The sequence below is a fragment of the Desmodus rotundus genome, chromosome 4 (assembly GCF_022682495.2).
Source record: "Desmodus rotundus isolate HL8 chromosome 4, HLdesRot8A.1, whole genome shotgun sequence".
NCBI classification, from domain to species: Eukaryota; Metazoa; Chordata; class Mammalia; order Chiroptera; family Phyllostomidae; genus Desmodus; species Desmodus rotundus.
This window is the reverse complement of record NC_071390.1, coordinates 102,440,254-102,461,227: the sequence shown is the minus strand read 5'-3', so window position 1 is coordinate 102,461,227 and position 20,974 is coordinate 102,440,254. Positions and strand designations below refer to the sequence as shown.

The 20,974-nt window shown below is 41.8% G+C and overlaps 1 protein-coding gene across 1 annotated transcript in view; it reads left to right on the top strand.

Moving 5' to 3' along the window:
• Positions 1 to 232: 232 nt before the first annotated feature.
• The window catches only part of ELOVL6 (ELOVL fatty acid elongase 6), a 127,318-nt gene continuing 106,576 nt past the window's right edge, over positions 233 to 20,974 (top strand). Inside the window, exons 1-2 of the mRNA XM_045187055.3 lie at positions 233 to 371; positions 517 to 637. Coding sequence (XP_045042990.2) covers positions 549 to 637 — 89 coding nt within the window. The 5' untranslated portion in view covers positions 233 to 371; positions 517 to 548. The remainder of the gene's footprint in view (positions 372 to 516; positions 638 to 20,974) is intronic.

Here is a 20,974-nt window from a genome sequence, read left to right as displayed (position 1 = left end):
AGGGCTGAGCCCCGCACGCCGAAACTACGTTCAGAGACCAGGCTGGGCGCCCCACGAGGTCGGTACTGGGGGCTGCGGCTGACCTCGAGAACACTTCTTCCCTCTTCTCCTCCTTCCTCCACTCCCCTTGTCACCTTCGCGTAGGCAAAACGCCCCCAGGCTGGAGAGGTCTCGCGCGCTCTCGCTCTCCCTTGCAAAGGGTTAATTTTTCCAATCGCACGAGGGGGAGGAGATTTCCCTGTAGACAAGTAAAAAGGGTGATGGACAAACGTGCGGGCACTAAGACCGCAAGGCATTCATTTCCTCCTACGGTGGACGCGGACGCCGGGAGGAGGAGAGCCCCACAACGAGGAGCTCGGAGCGGAGCGCAGGCAATGCTCAGCCCTGGATGTAGCTGAGAGGCTGGGAGAGACCGATCGCCGCGACCCAGCGGCGAGGGGAAGACCTGGGGGGCGGGTGGGGGAAACACAGCACTCGAAACCTAGCGCGTTACAGATTATTTTTTTTTTTGTGTAGAGAACACACAGCGTCTCCGAAGATCAGCCCCAATGAACATGTCAGTGTTGACTTTACAAGAATATGAATTCGAAAAGCAGTTCAACGAGAATGAAGCCATCCAGTGGATGCAGGAAAACTGGTAGGTGATGCTTTCACGGGATCTGTGTCTCGGAGCCCTGCGCGTCTTCCCCGTGCACCTTAATGTCTGTTCCCCGCCTGCGCGTGAATGGAGCGGGGAATCGCGGGCCGCAGAGAGCCGGCCGCTGAGAGCAGGGGGTGCATGAAGCGCGTAGGTTTGGATGCCCCTGTGCGGACCTCGGCTACACTTGCATCTTTAACACAGATTATATAACATGGACCATATATACTGTATATATGTTCGTATGTACATAGAGATGTTTGCGTGGCAGAGGAGGAGGAAGAGATGTCACAGTCCCGGTTCCCTACCTGTGCTGCCTCCTGGCTTTCATCTACAGGGGGGTCTTCTAGCTCGGCCTCCCGCAAGCGGTGTGTGCTAGGCGGTGAAGGAGAACCTGGTCTGCGGCTCAGTTTAACCCTCTCCCACCCGCCGACCTCGGCTCTCTAGTCCTCGCCCTCTCCCCATCTCTCTTGTCCTTCCGTTCTCCTTGCAGGTCTCCACTTCTCTGCCTTCTCTGCGCTCCCCAGCCAGATTCCTCCTTTCCTGAACCCCTTTCCCCATGCGGATCCTTTCCGGTTTCATAAAGAGGCGGAGGTTGGGGGAGGGGACAATGAAAACAGAAAAATGAATGAACCCAAGCGAGTGGAGCCACGCCATTAAGTTCGTTTTACGTAAACGCCTTTAGGACACACTCAGATCTAATTCACTGGGAAGCTGCTGAGTGGAGTTGAGACAGATTAAAATCTGCGTCTGCAGAGTCCTTGGGGGCTCTTCCCCTGACAAACTTATCATCGGGGAAAGCATCTTACTTCTCTACTGTGTTCCCTCCACCAGGTTTTTAAAAGATCCCTGTGTGGGAGGCAGTCCTGTGTCACCTTGCAATCTGTAACAGAGTAGGGCTAGGGCGTGCTCGTCTCGTTCTTCCTTGTAGGCTGAGTTGCTGTGGCAGACATTCCCTCCCTCCCCTTAACGCCGGCTCTGGCCATCAGTAAGGTGGTAGCCCAACGCACTTGCAGCTGGGCAGTGGCCTGCTGCCTCCCGGGTGTTGGGAGAGGTGGGGAGTTCGGAACAAGGGGGCTCGCGGGCGCAGAGGGACCCCGCCCACCGTGTGCCCCGCGCCCTCACCACCTGCCTTCCCTCCCCCATCTGGGCTGTGCGAAATCCGAGACGCTGGCGCGCTGGGGCCAGCGCGGGTGAACGCACCAGGAGGGCTTCCGCGGGCCGGAGCCCAGCGGGGATTCAACTTCCTTTCCTCCGGTCCCCAGTAGTAGCGACTGGCCTCGGGTGATCTGGCCGCCGCTCTCACTTCCTCCAGCTCCGCCGGCCGGCTGGCGGTTTGCGGCGCCGGGGAGCGCGGGGCACGGGGGGGGGGGGGGGACAGGAGGCCCGCGTGGGGCCGAAGCCGGAAGCCGGGAGGGGCACGCGATCCACTCGGAAGGCTGGGAAGTGAGGCAGGCACTGGGGCGCGGGGCTGGGGTCCGTCCGGGGCCGCGGAGGCAGAGCGCGCCGGGGGTGGGCGGTGGTGGAAGGAGGCTGCACACCGCGAGGCTTGATCCCGTAACAGTCCCGACTGGAAAGGCCTCGGCGCTTGGGAAAGCCGAGCCCCTCTCTCGGGGACCTTCTCCATCCCGATGCACTTCCTCTTCTTCCCGCGTGGGGGGTGGCGCTGAAGGCTGCTTGGGGGCGTTGGCCCGCCCGGCCGCGGAGGGCTGGGATCTTTTCTTCAGTGGTTTTGTATCTACTGCCGCACAACTGGAGCCCCTCGACCCCCCCCGCCCCCCCCCCATTATCCCTGTGTGCTCTGTGTTTTCTAAGGTCGGCGTGCCTCCAACTTGTTGCACCCCTGTTGAACCTGCCTTTCGGGAGCCGGCTTCCCCTCGCGCCGGCTGCCCCCACTCCCTGCTGGCCAGCCCTCTCTTCCACCAGCGCCGCCGCCGAGACTGCCTCTCTTTTCCTTTTGCCGTTCTCTGAGGTCACTTTCTGTGCCTCCTCCAGGTACCATTTCCCGCCTCTTCTGCATTCGCTCAACAAGTACACACTGAGCCAGACAGGGCCTAATCCTCGTGGGAATGGGACTGAAACTGGCAAAAGTGCGCCAATTTAGCTTCGCCTTTTGGGCTCAGGCCGCTGTTTTCTCCAGCTCCTTATCTGTACTTTTCTTCTGGCAGTCTCTTTCCTGGCTTTTATTTATATACACGAATATATGCAGATAGGTCTGTGCCTCTTACCAGACCATCAGCTCTTTAGGATATAGTTCTTGTCTCATTCCACTGTAGATTACCCAGAGCACCTCAAAAAAGGCTTTGTACATGGCACATCCTGGGGGACATGCCTGTCCAGTGAGTTCCGAAATGATTGGTGCCCTCTTTATTGCAGGCACTACCTGTTAACCATCTGAAGCTTAACATGTTTGGTCTCCCCCTGCACTTGAATACTCTGTCATGGACCCATACAGGGACTTTCTCCTCCCTGCTTTCTCTCTTTTTGTTGATTTTATGTTCTTGACTTGCTGGTTGCAGTAAAAACAAAACAAAACAACAACTCTGCTGACTGTTACCTCTTCCTTGCAAGTCTTCCTGATTCTGATTTTCTTGCTTTTTTCTTTTATCCCAGAGTGTGTGTGCCCAATTTTATAAATCTCCCTCCCATAATCCCAACAGCAAAAAGTCTTGAACCAGGTGTATAAGACAATGAAGATTTCTTTCTGTTTTCCTTGTTAACAAAAGAAGGGAGCTCCATAACTAAGGCTGAGACCCTTTTGGGGGCAGGGGAAGTTTAGGAAACCACAAGGCCTTAACTTTTCCAGGCTCCTTAACTTAAAATGGTTTGCAATGGCTTTCGGAGGAAAACACTGTTGTGAAGTTTCTGCTGTGTCTTTTGAGAAATTATTTGCAGTTGTCCTTTAAAAATCCTGTAGACATAGCGTCAAACAAAACTTGTTAATTTAGAGAATTACAATGTATCTCAAAAATGAGCTATGCTGTCTTTTGAAGGAATTTTGAGGACTGCCCGGAGCGCTGTTCTGTTAGTATGCTGTCTACTACCTACTGTCATTTAAGAGGACCTTAAGTAAAGTAGCTTATTAAACATGCTCTATAATCCATATTCACTACCTTATTACATATTAATGTAATGGGGCCCCTATTTTGGAGTGGTGTTGTATAAACACTACAGAGTCCAGCGAGGCAAGTTTATCAAATTTATTGCTACTTTGATGAATGATTAACCCTATATTCACTTTTCTAGACACAGGATATATAGGCTTTTTTTTTTTTTTTGCTTTTTTAGCAAACAGGTTTTACCTGTAACAAATTAGAAAAGCAATTGAAATGCAAGGGAATATATCCCCTTGGATAGTCATCCTGAGCCTCATCTTGAAAGCTCATGTCAAGTTAAAAATATCTGGGGTAATGTTATCTGGTAAATGAGAGTTAATTACATGAGGTAGAAGAAAATGCCAGCTTTTTTAGCACAATAGCATTTTTGAGTTGTGATTTTACAACATTAAAAAGAGGCAGTTTGTTCTTTTCTGAGATGCCTGGCCTTTACCTGCTGTTCTCACTACTAGTGGACTTAACTTATAAAGGCTTCTAGCAAGGAGCAAAATCAGCTAGTGATTGATAAGGTGACATAAAATTCATTGAGTGAGAAGGGCAGCCGGGCTCTGCCTTCCCTTTCAGCAGCCTGCCAGGTCGGTGCTCACAGCAGTGGATGCTTCTTGTTCCAGTTGTAAATATCTGGCCAATGATGATTATCTTCTGATGTCGGCTGACATGGTGTTCACCAATAGGAAAGCAGGAGGCCTGTGCTGACTGCTGCAACATTATGTTTGCGAGGTGACGTCATCACAGGGCTTGCCTAGCAGCTCCTGAAATCCTCGCCGGCTTGCCTCTGGCTTCCACTACATCCAGCCTTTCAACGCTTTGTATTTTTTTCTGACTTTTTTCCCCTCCCACCTCTCATGATGTTTTAAGGGTTTTAATTTTTTTGTGTTCTGTATTATAAGGTCTATAAAGTAGTGCAGGAATTTTTAGAATTAAATACTCCATGTAAGGAAACTTTTACCCACAAATTTGTTTTTACTAAGGAAAAAAATGAAAAACACTTTAAAAGAATTGTGTACCTATAAGTTTTTATATGTGAGGTTTAGAAAGTAACATGACATACAATTTCTGTAGTAAAACCCCAAAGCATTATAAGCCTGTATTAATATCTTACTCAAAAATACATAATCATGTTTATCAAACTTTAAAATGCAGGCTGTTTTTCAGATAATGCCAGTTGCTTTGCATTGATCCCTAAAATCCTCCTGTAACCTGCTGTATGCACTTATAAGAAAAATGTCTGGAAAGTAATGCAATCTGGGCACATGAAACAGAAAAGGCCACAGAGTCTCATTTAATCAATGACACCACAGCAAATACAAATGTGGTCAGCTCTCTAGGAAAGTACTGTGTTTACATTGTACTCATGTTGCTGGCCACTTATTTTTGGGAATCGCGGTTCATATTAGCTTTAGGACTTCAAGGTCCCAAGTGTGAGGAACTTAACCTGTTATTCAATAAACTTTAGAAAGCACTGGAATATTGGCCTAACATGAACTAAATTAAGAATGAGAAGACTGAGAAAATGTATACAAAGGAAAAATATGATCTATGTTATGATCCTAAAAAAAAATAAAATCTTGTTTGGAAATTTTGATCTGAAAACTTTCATGTATCTTTAAAGATAATTGATTTATATTATTGCAGGGTTTTTTTTAAGGATTCCCAGGTATAATGCAAATTCTTTAATTATATTATTCGTCTCTTATTTGTATTAGCTATAAGTAGTATATGATGGTAAACTTTTTACATGAGGCCTTTGTTAAATTGGGAGTTAAATTTTGTGGTATAGAGAAGGCTGCTTGTTGCTTTTAATGTGAGATGATAATGCTAATATTAGGTGTCAGGGTCACACTGGAATTTAACTCCAGAGTCACCTCAGTTCAGATCTAAGAGTTCCTTCGCATACTTCCTTCAAAGAGAATCTTTCAAGTTAGACAGTGGAAGAACTCTGAGGGGTATGGAGACTTCAAAATACGTCCGAGGGCATAAAATCTCCATTATAACCAGTCTTCAGCCAACAAAGTAAAATAAAGGGGTGTAGCACTATTCAGAATCCATCTTTGTTTCAGTGAGCTGGATATTGTAGGTCCAAGTGTTTTCTGAGATGAGTTATTTAAAAATTGTTTCAATGACCCACTTAATGTTTTATGTATGGACACAGGTGAGCCAAGCTGCCCTTTATTAATAGGAACCTGGCAACACTCCATGAAATTTGCCCTAGCTCTTTACCTTCTCTAGTTCCTAGCTTCAAATCCACCTGTTCCCATTTACTTTCCTGTTTACCTCTGTTAGGAGAGTAGATGAGAAGTTTACCTAGAAGAGTTACCTATACCACAGATATTACTTCTTCGGAAATCTGAATGAAAGTCTAACATGACTTCATTGAAATGTTAAGACATATTATTCCTTATCCATATTCTGATTGTGTGCATATTAGGCAGGTACAAATGTGCAATGTTGGCATAGCTACTCAGAATTTTTAAAAAACAGCATTCTTAATGATATTTAATTTACAGTAATTTATTTTAGAGATAGATTAATCTTATTTATAAAAATTATTGTCCTAGAGCAATAAGTGAATTTGTAATTTTTAAGTCCATTGAGCAAAAACCATCCCAAAGTGCAGGTCCATGTAAGTCATCTAAGTTCAAGATTATATATTTATCATGATTCATTTTTATATTGAATACTCATGATTTTTAGTTTTAAGGTTCTTTATCCTACTATACTGTAGTGGAATGATGAGTACATTGAGGAAAATTTTATTAGTCACCTACTATGAATTTTTGAAATTTAACTCTAAGCTTGTCAGCTAAACCCACACACACACAAGTGAAAAAAGATTGAGACTTATCTTTGCTGAGATAAGACAGGCTGACTAGAAGCAATTTTGTTTGATAGATATTCATGGTTTTCTAATGCTTTTATTCCATTTCCTTCAGGATTTCATATTTTAGTGTTTTCTAAAGTTTTTGTAGAATAGTTTTTAATTGTAGTCTTATAAGGAGAATCATCACTGATACAATGTATTTTGGGAAAGGGACCCTGATGCAGATACTGGCCAGCAGTGTCCATGGCGTTGTGTATGAGACTAGACAAATTCCCACGGACTACCAAGTCCTGTGGAGAAAAAGGGACGGCACAGCAACTCTCTCAAGGGGAGAGCGCCTCCACCCTTGCCTTGACAGGCTTTTATTGGCTTTCTAATAGCATACATCAAAGAAGGTTCTCATTCATTATGCTCAGGTTTCCTTTAGGTGATTACTTTTTACAGATAGCAGTGGAAAGGATGTTACTGACTACTTCTTACAGATTAACAAGGAAAAACTGTTGCAAATGCAAGGGAATGATAAGTGTAATTGGTCTGGTTATACTTCAGTCCTTGGGAGAATTAGCACAGACTTCAGGGAGTTACTTTAAAGATATGCAGTAAGCATTTGCTGCCTCAACTCATGGTGAGGGAGTTTTAGCAAGAGCAAATCACAAAGCAGCCTAGGTATAATGCAGGCCTGGTTTCCCACAGGAGAGCCGATCCGTGGGTTTGGTGTCCTGTGTGCCGCCATGCACCTATGGGCTTTCCAATAGGGCTGGGCTACATTTGCCTTTCCACGCAGATAGGTTCCTTATAGAACCCCTGTGTTTTTAATCAGGTTTATGATTGCATATTTTAAGTGGAATAAGTATAACTCCAACTTCTTAAAGATAAATTCCAGATATTCTATCTCCACCCTTAATTTTATTAACACCCATCCTTGGAGCTACTTTTCTCTTTTTAAATGATCCCTTGAGTTTTGAGGCTAATTCTTTTAAATTGGCTATTTGTTAACTCTTAATGGACAGTATACAAGATCATTCTTTGAAGACTTTAAAAAGATGAGTGAAATCCATGTTTTTCATTTATCTTTATTAGTAGAGTGCAGTCATTTTCCTAGAAAAATGTATGTATGTATGTGTACACACATATATGTACATATACATAAATATATGTTAAAGAGACTTTTTAAAAAATAACAGATCATTAAAAGATCATTCCTTGCCTACTTCTTGCTATTAGAAGAGTGTCTTATTCCAAAATTTCCTACAAAGTATGTCCTAACTTAATTGGCATTTTTGTCAATTTTTAAAAACTGAATGACATAATTTTAATGTCTTTGAAAGCTGCAAAAATTGATAATTAAATGCTTTTGATTTATCCCAATTATTAATAACTTTCTGTCTTTTAGGCCCACTTGCTTAGCTCCTCCTATTCATAGAAGTGGTGTTAAAATGTAAACATTTTAAAATACTAAGCTCACTCTGACTAGTCTAGTAGGCTTCTTCAGTGAAGTGAGTTCAGGGGAATTCAGTGCTTTGAAGTTGATCATTTCTTAATCTTGTTTTAGGAGGCTCAATGGAAAAACAGATGTGTGAGAGTTATTGAAGTGCATTATTGCCTTAAGCATTTAAAAGCTGGACTATCAGTGGTTATCATTACAATAACAGGGTAGGAAGCTCAATAAAAGGTACTTTAAATATCAAAATCTTGCCTTGGCTGGATTGAGCACCTGGCCTGCTAACCAAAGGGTCATTGGTTCAATTCCCAGTCAGGGCACATGGCTGGGCTGCAGGTCAGGTCCCCAGTAGGGGTCATGTGAGAAGCAACCACACACTGGTGTTTCTCTCCCTCTCTTTCTCCCTCCCTTCCCCTCAGTCCGAAAATAAAATAAATAAAATCTTTAAAAAAATCAAAATCTATACTTTCTTCTCAACTTTCTGACTTTTTGACAGACAAGGATCTTGGTACGGTAGATTTTCATTCTGGAGTAATGCTGAATTTCATACAAGTAGCTGAAGCTGCTTACTGATTGTAGGCATTCCTTGAAATGTTTTACAAATGGTAACAGTTAAGTCCTTCCAACCATCCTTTGATGTATTCTTTCAATTTTACACAACAGGAAGTGAGGCACAGTGTGGTTAAACAAGTTGGAATTTGCATGTAGAGATATCAAGAAGAGAAATAGGCTCCAGGCCTTACTTCGATCTTGGTCACTCGGGCCTAGATCACTCCCTTATTTGAATATTCAGAATACTCAGTAAAATAATGCACTTGAAAATGCTGCAGTACCGTACCTGCTTGTACTTGCTAGTATCTGCCCAGTGTCTGTTGTCTTCTCATTTTTCACCGCATAAACACTTAAGGCTAGAATAACTACAAAAAACACCTATTAACCTTATACTGCACATGAAATTGTGTAAATCAATATTTCAATCATTAAGAAATATTATTTTCCGAGTATTCTTTGTTCAGTATCTATCAACTTTTATAACTGGAGAAAGCCATGCCACCTTGAATGCTTCTATCCTAACAGCCTGCAGTTTCATCTCAAGCAAAGCATGACACACAGATTTGGAACATTCCTTACAGAGTATACTTCACCTGTTTCTTCAGTTAGCTTCATACACCGAGCTCGGTTGTAGACACTGGGAGTTTGTTGCCATCTGCCACCACCTGCAGCCAGGCTTTCCTCCAGGCAGGTTTTAGGAGCTGCTGGTAAATAACCATCAGTTGACAAAGAAAAAAGGTGTGGTTTGGAGATGTCCCTATTCTCAGATGTCAGCTTCTGCAATGTGAAGAATTAGAAAGTACTTTTTTGTTGTTTTTTTATTAGTTTTAACTTTTCTCATTCTATAGAAATAAATATTATAATAAAAAGAAATGAAAACATTAAAAATAGGAAGGTTAAGGAAAGAAAGTGCCCCTAACTCTTATCCAGAGACCGCCACAGTTATTTTGCTGCCTTCCCCTCGGCCCTGATCCCACACTTCACTGAGTGTCCCCATCAGTGAGCTCCCAGTGACCAGCCAGGGGTGGACTGCGCCGGGCACTTAACCCTCATTTTACATGCTATCAACTTTTTATGATTCTCTTTTTTCTGCTTTACCTTATAAACATGTTACATGTCACTAAAACCTCTCCATAAGTATAATTTTTAGTGGCTACTTAGTAGTTTATTGTTTGGGTTTAAATTAATTTAGGTAACCAGTCCTTAATGTTGAGCGTTCTAAGTTTCTGGTATTTTACTATTAGAAATAGTCCTCTGAACATCCTTGTATATTCATCTTTTCACTTCTCTGGTAACTTTTTAAATATAAATACGAACTGTAGCATCCAGGGGAATGACTCCTCAAGGCTTGACATTTACAGCCACGTCGATGTCTAGAAGAGATGAACCAATTTATACTCCAGCAGGGAAGGAGGGTTTTTACCCTTCATAGCATTGCAGATGATCCCACTTTTTAAAATTGTGATGAATTAAGGTAAAAAATGATATTCCATTGCTTCAGTTTACATTTATTCCTAGTAAGAGTCAGGAAATTTACTTCTTGTTTTCCATTTGTTCTTGTGAATTGTCTTTGCCTGGCCTTTCCCAACGAGCTTTTGTGTTTACTCTTGGGACATTATAAGGATATTAGCCTTTTGTCCAGCATGGCTACAAGTTGCAAATAATTTCTGCTCTAGAATGATTTCTGTGGCCTCTAGTATGTTAACTTCCATAGCTGGGAGCAGATCTAACAACTAGTTTAGTCTACGAAGTATTCTATTTTCTATCCATCACCATCTAAATCAAGAGAAACACCTGTACTTACCTCTTTATGTTTATGGAGGTCAATGGTCCCAGGGAGGAAGGGAAGGAGAAGGCAAGAGGGCTCCTGAGATCAGTGCCGCGGGGCCCCAGAATTCTCCTGGGGTGCCTCAAGCTAGCCACAGTGCTCGGTCCCTTCTCCCGGAGTCCTGCTCCAGCCCAGCCCTGTCACCGCAGCACCTGTTGGTAACCAGAAGGGCTGGAACTGAGGCCAACTTGGCTGACTTTCGCCTTTGTCCCCTGGCCTGATTCCTGCGCTGCCATGGCGGATGCCAGACGCTCTGCGCTGTTTTTTACTGCCACCCCCTACCCCCAGCTCCGCCACTGGAGTGTTTGGGCTAAGCCCCCTCCATTCCGCCTGTGTTGGGGAAATGTTCTGGTATCAGAGAGGATGAAAGGGTTTGGTCTGGGTTTGGTCTCCATGACAACTGGAAGAAAGAGGAATAACTCTGGAAACCCAATTTCCTAACTCTGGAAATTCCAGCTTCTACAGGGAGCTACCCGGGATGGATCCTGCAAGATCCAAGAACATCTTAATCTCAGTGCCCAGCATTGCCTACCTTTCTCCCTCCCCTGCCCCAAAATATATATGTATCTATGGTCCTCCTTGACCTGAGTGAGGAAGCTTCCATCCATGTCTGACTCCTGTAGGCCATCCTGAGCAATCAAAGAATCATCATCTGAGGCTGCCAAGATGAACCTCAACATCAGAGCACCACCTGAAATATGTGTAGCCTTTTTCACAGTTTATGGAGTGCCCTTCCGTTTCACTAACTCCTCCCAGCAACATTTGCATGACGAAGTAAGTTACCCAGAGGCACACAGTTTTTAAGAATGACAGAACCTGGGCTTGTCACTGAGCAGTTAGCTACTCTGCGTTGTAATAATCAGAAGGAGGCATGGATTCAGCGAAATTCCGATACGTTACTGGAAGGAATACATGTGTGTGTGTTCACTCTCTGGTGTGCTTGTGAACTTGCTGACGGTCTGTGGCTATCATTTAAGTTTATCCATTTTAAAATAATAAGTGAAGCATATGCTACATGCAGTTAGGCAGTATCACCCTAAATAAACCAGGCACAGACAATATATACTGTGTGATTCTATTTGTGTGAAGTTAAACATTAATAAAAGATGTTAGAAGTCAGGTAATGGTTACTCTGGGGGAGGGAGAGAGTAGTGGTGAGGATACCACATAGGCTCGTGGAAGACTGGTAATGTTCGGTTTCTCTGGTCTGGGAGGTAGTGACATGGGTGTGTTCACGTTTTATTATTTCATCACAATGTTTGCTTGATTTGTGCAGCTTTTTGTATGTGTTGTGTTTACGTAAAACTTTTTTTCAAAAAGAAAAATAGAGAGAGAGGGCTCCTGCTCAGTGTGGTGAGGGAGGTATTCATCTCTTTGACTTCCTGCTAACTTTTGGACTCTTCTTTGCCTTGATTTCCCATCTATTCACAAGTGTCGTGGTGAGCGTTCACTGTGGTATTGTAATATCATAGTTAACCCCATGGACTCTGGAACCAATGTAGCTGTGTTCAAGCCCTGTATTCACAGAGCTGAGTGACCTTCTCACTAACAGGCTCATTGGTGCCTATCTGCTTCATTTTTCTCATCTCTAAATTGGGACCCGATGATAATAATATTGGGGATGGTAATGATGATGATGGAATCTACTGTAGCAGGTTGTGAGTAGTAAACCATTTATTATGCATTAAACCCTTAGAACAGTGCCCAGCACATACATTTTTATTCCACCTTTATTCTTGTCTGCACCGTAGACTATGGTGTCAAGAGGGAGAAAATTAAATTCCCAAGGTAACTCCCAATCCCCTTGCAATGGATGCTCCAGATACAACATAAAGAGCCTTATTACCTTGGAACCACTACCAAGGTATAGGTACTGAGAGGGGAAAAAAAGAAAATGCATGACATCAACTCCACTTCTAGAAACCTATAGTCTCCTTTGAAAGAGCCTGGCAAAAGAAAACGTTGTTATATAAATGTGTCTTATAAAAAGTGTGGGGGCCAGCTGTACCAAGAACATTTGGAAACGTTTTCAGAAGCTCTGCTTTATCTTCAATCACGAGTAACAAAAACAGTGTAAAGTAGAACCAGTCCTTATTGAGGTATAAATACAGCCGATTTCTGGACATTAATTTTGTATCCTGCTACCTTACTGAGTTCATTTGTCAGGTCTAGTAGTTTTTTGGTGGAATCCTCAGGGTTCTGTATATACTGTATCATGTTATCTGGAAATAATGAGAGTTTAACTTCTTGTTTTCCTTTTATTTCTTCTTGTCCGATTGCTGTGGCTAAGGCTTACAGTACTTGTTGAATAAGAGCGGCAAAAGCAGACAATCCTCTTGTTCCTAATCTTAAGGGAACCGCTTGTACTTTTTGCCCATTGAGTACGATGCTGGCAGTGGGTTTGTCATACATGGCCTTTATTATGTTGAGGTATGTTCCCTCTAACCCACTTTGCTGAGAGTTTTGTCATAAATGAGTGTTGGGTTTTATCAAATGCTTTTCTGCATCTATTAATATGATCATGTGGTTTTTATCTTTTTTTTTTTTATGTGGTATATCATGTTTATTGATTTGCAGATACTGTACCAACCTTGCATCCCGGGAATAAATCCCACTTGATCATGGTGTATGACCAGTTTAACATATTGCTGGATCCAGTTTGCTAATATATATTGAAGATTTTAGCTCCTATGTTTATCAGGAATATTGGCCTATAATTTTCTTTCTGTTTAAAGTCTTTTTCTGGTTGAGGAATCAGGATAATGCTGACCTCATAAAATGGGCTTGGGAGTCTTCCCTCCTTGAATTTTTTTGAATAGTTTGAGAAGGAGAGGTGTTAGCTCTTCTTTGAATGTTGTAGAATTCACCCGTGAAACCATCTGGTCCAGGACTTTTGTTTGTTGGGAGTTTTTTGATGACTGCTTCAGTTTCACTTGTTGTAATCTGTCTATCCAGATTCCGTGATTCAGTTTGGAAGATTAAACATTTCTAGGAATTTATCCGCTCTGTCCAGAGTGCCCAGTTTGTTGACATACAGTTGTTTGTAATATTTTCTTACAATTCCTTGTATTTCTTTGGTCTCACTTGTTACTTCTCTTTCATTTCTGATTTTATTTACTTGGGTCACATGATTTCATTATGTGTGGAATCTACTAAACAAAGTAAACTAACAAATAGAAATAGACTCAGACACAGAACAGACTGACAGCTGTCAGAGAGGAAGCGGGTGGGGAGCTGGGTGAAAAAAATTCAAGGGATTAAGCAAAGAAAAAAACTCAGACACAGGTGACAGTAAGGTGATTACAAGAGGGGAAGGGGGCGGAACAGGTAGAAGAGGCTAAATGGGGGATAAATGTGACGGAAAGAGACTTGACTTGGGGTGGTGAGCACACAGTACTATAGACAGATGATGTGTTATAGAACTGTGCACCTGAAACCTACATGATTTTATTAACCAATGTCTGGACTGGGCACGTGGCTGAACCACAGTAAGGCCTCTGTGTAAACTTGTGAGATTCTGGTGGGTGGGTGTAGAGATCTACTCTTCTTGCAACGCTCAAGACAAGTCTCATATGTAAGTCCCCTTGATTATTAAAACTGGCTCCTACCAATCAAATGGCCTGCTTCTTTCTTTGGTTTCCTAGTCCTCTGTGTATGGGGACCAGTTTCGAAAATCACCTGGGGGAACTCCCAGGGTTGCAAACCAACAACTCCCCATCCGGGCCTGGGGTGGCATTGCAGTTGGCGGCTTGCACCCCTCTTTGTGACAGGATGTGATTGAAGGTGTTTTATAACTAGCTTCCTAGCACTAGTACTAAAGTCATAAGGAGACTTTTTCACTTGCTGCGCCCTTGTCAACTGTGGGTTATTCCCTTTTTAGACCTAGTATTGTAAATGGGTAGTTGGAATTTGTGATGCTAACAGTAGCAGTTTTGAATTGGAGAATGACCCAAAGTTCTGCAAAATGAAACATTTTTTATTTTGCTGACGCAAAATTTGAGAAGCATTCACTTGTCAGAACAGTTCTGTTTTGCTTTCTCTTGTTGTCTGTTAAGTTGGAATTCTCATGAGGACAGAAACTTTATGTTGTTTTGAAAAATGGCCCCTCAAAGGAGTGTAACGCTTGGTACTGACTATGAAAGTAAGAGAGTATTAAGAATAGGTCAAGGGACATTGTGAGGCTGTATTGGGGAAAAAATGATTGTTTATGTAGTTTCTAGGTTTAAATAGATGGTTTTAAGGAGTGTTCTATAAGCTTTTTGCTTACATCCTCTTAAAAAGAAGTTTGAAAAACTATGTGCTTTCTCACATATTTAAAATTTTTCACCATAAGTTGAAATAGATTAATTTTAATAGTGATAGACTAAATAAGGTAAGGAGTCACTAGTTACAATAAATACTTTATGACATGATGATGAGATAGTTTATCTACTTTATATAAATCACATAACATTTTTATCCATGGTTTTATTTCATTGGTAGCTCCAAAATCATTCCACATTCCACGTTGATACGTTTAAAAGAATCATTGGCACTAGTCCATAATGCTTTGGGTTGTTCTGAATTCAGAACGTCCCAACATTGAAAATGTAGAAGGTCTAATCAGAAGGGGGAAAAAATGAAGATTAGCATTCTGCCTTATATTGTCGTTCATTTTTACTTTGTTTTGGGGCTAGAAGGAGAGAGATGGGTAAGCTATCAAGTGTCTTAAACCATGTTTTCTTGACCACACAGGTTTTAGATGACAGCATATAGTGCGTCGTCACGGGGACCCGTTTCTTTCCTGGGTAAAGGAGCTCCGTATTGTTGATGTGGTTGTTCATTGTCAGAACCTGAGTACCAGCCCCTTTTAGTCCTTCCACTTGGGGTGGCTCTGGTTGTTTGAAGGCTCTTCTCCATAATTGACTTGAAAGTTGTATCCTTCCCTTAGTCCTTTATTACTTCTAGTTCTGATTTTAGCCTGATTTCCACCTCTGTGTGACTGGCTGGTATGCGTTTGAAAATCGATGGTATATCCTCTCTAAGCTTTCTAGGCTAAGCCATTTCTCAAACATCTACCAATCCACAGGGAAACCTCTGCAAAGTCAAACAATTAAGACTCCCAACTTTTGGTTGAGCAAATATTACCTACTAGGAAACTGCTAAGAAATTTATTAAAACTCACTAAACTATGGCACATATACATTAAAATGAAAGTTTGTTTAACAGTGGGGAAGGAAAGTTTTAAGTTAGTATCCTGCCAAAAAGTCTGTCACATGGTGCTTTGGAACATTACAAAGTTCCTGTTACACATGACATTCTGGAAATTTCTGTAGCTAGGGCTGTCTTGAGTTGTAGTTGGTTTTTAGTGATCCTTTCAACATTCATATTTGCAGAAATAGTTTTTTGAACCTGTATTTTGTGAGTCCTGATATTTTGTGATTACACCACTTTGAGTGGTACTTGATTCCCCAGTTCTTTGTAATTACTGAGTTCTTTTGAGGTAAAAAGTTTGAGAGCCATGCTTTATGTCTTGGATCCTTAACCAGGTATTTGGGCCAGACTCACCTGGAGAGTTTGTTTCTCCCACGAATGCACAAGCACAGGCTTTGTCTCAGAGATTCAGAATCAGTAGTCCAGGTACTGTAAAAAATCTTCCCAGGTGGTTCTTACGCTTGCCTGTAGTGAGAAGCACATTGGAATCAAAAAAGACTGGTTATGTGAGATCCACTGGTGATAGATTAGGGGGGCGGGAGAAAGCAAAGCAGGCAAATCTCTGCGATCACATGAAGAGTAAAACAGAGACCCCTACTAATTTTACATTGGTGGGTACAGAATAGTTAATATTAATGCAGCACATAGAAATGGAACAAGGTAAGATGAGGGGTTCTATGTTCCTGTGCTGTGGGAGATTGTGCCCTGAGGGGTCTAGAAAGGGGGAATTCCTCTGACATTCCAAGGGTCTGTTGTCAAGCTGCAAAAAGAGGATAGACAGGCTTACTTTAGATAAAGATTGACCTTTGTCAAGGAAGCTGCAGGCCAAGAATGTGACTACCCACCCTTAACTCCTTTTAGTTAGGAATTCTTCTGTTCAGACCATCCCATGTGGTTACTTTAGTGTCTGAGTTTGTAAGGCCCACCATGCACGAACTCCTTTCTCATTCACACCTCTAATTCACTGCCAAGGCCTGTGTGATCTGGCTCCCATTTCCATTTCTGTCTGTTCCTTCCCATTGCCCTCCTTGAGGCTGGCACCACTGCTTTTTTTTCCTCACTTGCTTTCCTACTTCATCTCTTCCTGGGCTTTCAGCATTATCTTAGTCACTGATTTAATCTTGTCACTCTGGTGGTAAAAACCTTCAGTGGTTTCCTGTTGTCTACAGGAAAATCCACATTCTCTGGATTGGTTTGAAAGGCCAGTCAAAATCTGACTCCATAATACCTTTTTAGCGTTACCTATTGATTCAGCCATCATCCACACCTACCTATTCAAAAGCGGATTCTCCTCCCCACCCAACAAAATCCAGTGTGCCTTTCTTTAGGGTTTCCTCTTCCAGCTGTAAAGTCATTGGCTCTCACGGAATTTGGCTCGTAGTTGCACACTTTTTTTGTTTTTTCTTTCCTTGTTTGTTTTCCTTGTTTGTTTTTCAGTGTGTGTTGAATGGATGAATGCATATAGGCATGGATACCTAAGCTGTTCGCTCATTTTCTTTTTTTATTAAAAATTTTTATTGTATTTTTCCTAACCCTCCCCCCATCCCTGCAACCACCACACTGTTGTCTGTGTCCGTGAGTCCTTTTTCCTTTTTACTTGATCCCTCCACCCCCTAACACCGCCCCCCACAGCTGTCATCCTGCTCTCTCTCTCTGAGTCTAGCATTCATTCACTTTCAAATGTGTGGGATTTATTACCCAGTGCAACTTCATACTGTCCTTAAATGAGTCAGGGGAGAATAGCCCATGCCTTCTTGAAATACTAATAAAAATGCTTGTTTAATTCTCTTCATTTAATTTTATTTTTAAGAGGCGAAGATACTGCTTTAGCATGACTAAGTCTTAGTCAAAGACTTCCCTAGAGTGAGTAGAGAGTGGGATTGCACGCGCAAGAGGAAAAATCAGGAAGAAAATACTACCCAAATGGTAAAAAGTAGTTGTATAAAGGCGGTAAAATGATGGTTATTATTTCTCCTTTTGCCCTTCTGGTTTTCTGTAGTCTTTTATATTACATTCTGGGTATGTGTGAGCTATGTGATTATGCTTGTGGTCTTATCCTATTCCCTATTTTTTCCTTATCCTTATGCAATTTTTTACATTAACTATAATGTACTTCCTATTTTTATAATAAAAGATAAATTTCATTTTACAATGGTATTTTTTCTGGAATCGAGTAACAGACACTTTTTAAAAGCTAATGAATTTTTAAAATAAACATTAAAATAAGCAATACAGTACAGAGAAGGGTCGTTTGTGACAATATTGGCCTGCAAATTCTTACTCCAAATTAATATGCTTTCTTAGATAAAGGTAAAGATGAGTCAAAGTGTTGACGTCACAAATAATGTCCTTCTCTTTTTCCGATAGTAAATTATACGGTTTGATTATTTTTGTGTAGGAAAGGGTCATAGTTCTCAAAGGCATTCCTAAGTACTTAATGTCTTAAAAGGCATTAATTTGACTTTAACATTACAACTTTTATGACTGCACATAAAAGGGCTTCAGGAATGTATTCTAATAGGGCAAAGGTTCCCCAGGGACAATACTCATCCAATCTAATAGAGACGAAAGATTAAACATATGCCTGTCCCTAGAGAGAAAAAAAAAATGAATAAGGTTCAGGGCCCTGGTGTCACCGTGTAACAGGTGCTGCCCTTGTACCTGGAATACAGGGTTAGTGGATATAACGGTGTTGAAGAATGCCTGGGAGGTTGTGTCTGAGTCGGAGGAGCTAGAAAGATTTTGTTATTCTCCGAAACGAAGTCATAGGGGCCTCAGTCTTGCCCAGAGGCGAGGCTCTGGGGACCCTGAGAACCTGGTGTGTCTGATCTGGTAGGGAGTCCTCCCTGGGACTTCCTGGTTGGGGACAGTATGACCAGGACTTTTCACAGGCCTGCTGTGTAGAGCCGATCTTCCCACTTGTGGGCTTTGCTTTGGACTCTCGCTTCTTCTGCACTAACACTTCAGCGAAGAGGGGGAGATGGGGTTTGCCATTGACTCCATGAAAGTAGTGTTTTGTTTTGTGATACTGTTCTGTTGTTTTTACGTTACCTGTGTCGAGGAAGACTTGCCGTTCCGAAGCTCCGCTTTTCCTCTCACTTGTCCGAGCGGTCACAGCAGAGGGAAGGGAGGCTCGGGGAGCATGGCTGCAGATCGTATGGGCACAGGTTTTTAAAATTCTGTACATGTGGTGATCTTTGGGTTCTGTCCTTCCTACAAATTGAGAAAAAGTTCTGCTCTTAAGTAAGCCACAGGCAACTTGAGTAAGTTTTCTCCTTGGGTGCAAGAAAACAAGTGATGTTAGAGAAGCAAAAAAAAGAAAATATTGAATACTAAGGAAAATATTATATATTTAATGCTGCTTCTATAACATCAGAATGAAAGGTAGATACAGCTCCTTCCAGGTAATTTTTTTAAGTGAAGTTTTTTTCTACTATAAAAATTAATTTAGAAAAATTTTTGAAACCTACCCCAAAAATAAAGCATAAGAAGTTGTATATAGTTTCTTATCCTAGAGCAACATGTTTCTATCAATCTAATATCATAATTATAACTGGGTAAGTGTAATCTCTGTCAATATACAGGTACAGTTCCTTCCAGAAGGGAGTGAGGGCTATAGGATTGTATTTGACTTTTTATAAAAGAATTTTCATAATATAAACTTCTGATTAAGCTTCCAAACATTCAAGATTTCACACACATACTATAAACACTGAATATTTACCTTCAATTTATTTTGAAAAACGACTACAATTCTAATGCCGTATTAAAATAAATATTACGGCAATTAAAAAAAGAAACCGTTACCAACTACTGGGCTTGCCCTTTTTAAGTCGAGCACATGTGGATTCGAGCATCTTTGGTTCTGCCTGGCGGTGAGAAAAGCCAACACTTGGCCGCTGCCGCCTGGGCCCGCACGCGAGGGTTACTTCGCGTGGACCATTCAGGTGAACCAGAGCTTTGGGGTGTTTTCGTTGGTTTGTTTGTTTGGCCTTGGCATTAACTAGATGAAATAACACAATTCACAGTAGAAAACTGTATGAAACAAAACAAAAAAAGACTCTACCATGTTGTTGAGAATTTTTTCATGGCCAAGCAGTGGAAAGCGCAGCCTCAGAGATCTAGGAGTTCGTCACCTAACTGGACTTCTTATGGAGAATGTCTTTTCCCCACAAAGCGCTTGGTGTCCGGAGCCCCCTCTTTCCGCAGCGATGCGGGGGGGGGGGGTGGCGGGGGGACACGGTCTAAGTGAATTATGTCTATCCTACCTCCTAATAGAGTACAGAAAAGAACAAAAATTGTTGCAACTAGATGCCCCCTTCAGGAATAATTTTTACTTAGTGGAAAGACTATACAGGCTCTTGTTCTTGTTTATACTTTATCATATCGAGATGTCCGTTAATATATTTAAACTGTTTTTCTTAGGTAGTTACAATAAAACAACTCCAAATGTTTGTATGCAACACCTAGGACATTTGGAATGTAGTCATTTCTCATGTATTTTAAAAATTATGTTTCCCTTGATTTTGGGCCAGACCATCAACAGTCGTCTTCAATAGCTAGCTTAAATCATCTTTTCATGCGAAAAGGAAAGGCAACGCTCCTGTTTTCTTAAGAGTTCAGCTGGATTTAAAGGTTTAGTGTTTTTCTACCCCCTCTTCTGAAATTTTCGTATATATTGTTTAGTTTTTCTTCATCAATTGTATGCATCTGGAGGCCTAGAATTATGGATATGCACATATTATCTTTATTTTTTTAAGGTTTCATTTAATGTAAAAACATTATGATTCATTTTGATAGAGCAAAGACGTGTTCTGTCACAAACATTTTTAGAAGGAACGAACTTATATTAGTTGTAGTTTCTGGGTAGGCCTGAGGCAAGTGAATTTAAATAACATTGTAGAAAGTTTAGGACACAAATAAACAAAAATAAGAAAGTAAATGTCACCTTGAAATAAACACTAACTTTTGTTGCAGATCTCTTTAAACTTATCTCTCTTTCTATGTATCCATCTGTTTTTCTTTGTAACAGTCTGACTTTCTAAAAAATATAGAATTGACAACACACTCACAACTATCAACAACTGAACCTAAAAAACAAAAACTACGCAAACAACTAGAATAGGAACAGGATCACAGAAATGGAGATCACATGGAGGGTTTTCGGTGGGGAGGGGAGAGGGGAGAATGGGGGAAAAGGTACAAGGAATAAGAAGTATAATTGGTAGGCATAAAATAGACAGGGGAGGTTAAGAATAGTATAGGAAATGGAGAAGCCAAAGAACTTATATGTGCGACCCATAGACATGAAAAAGGGGTGGGGTAATGCTGGATAGTGGGGGGTGGCAGGGTGGAGGGGGGATAAGGGGGAGAAAGAAACTGGTAC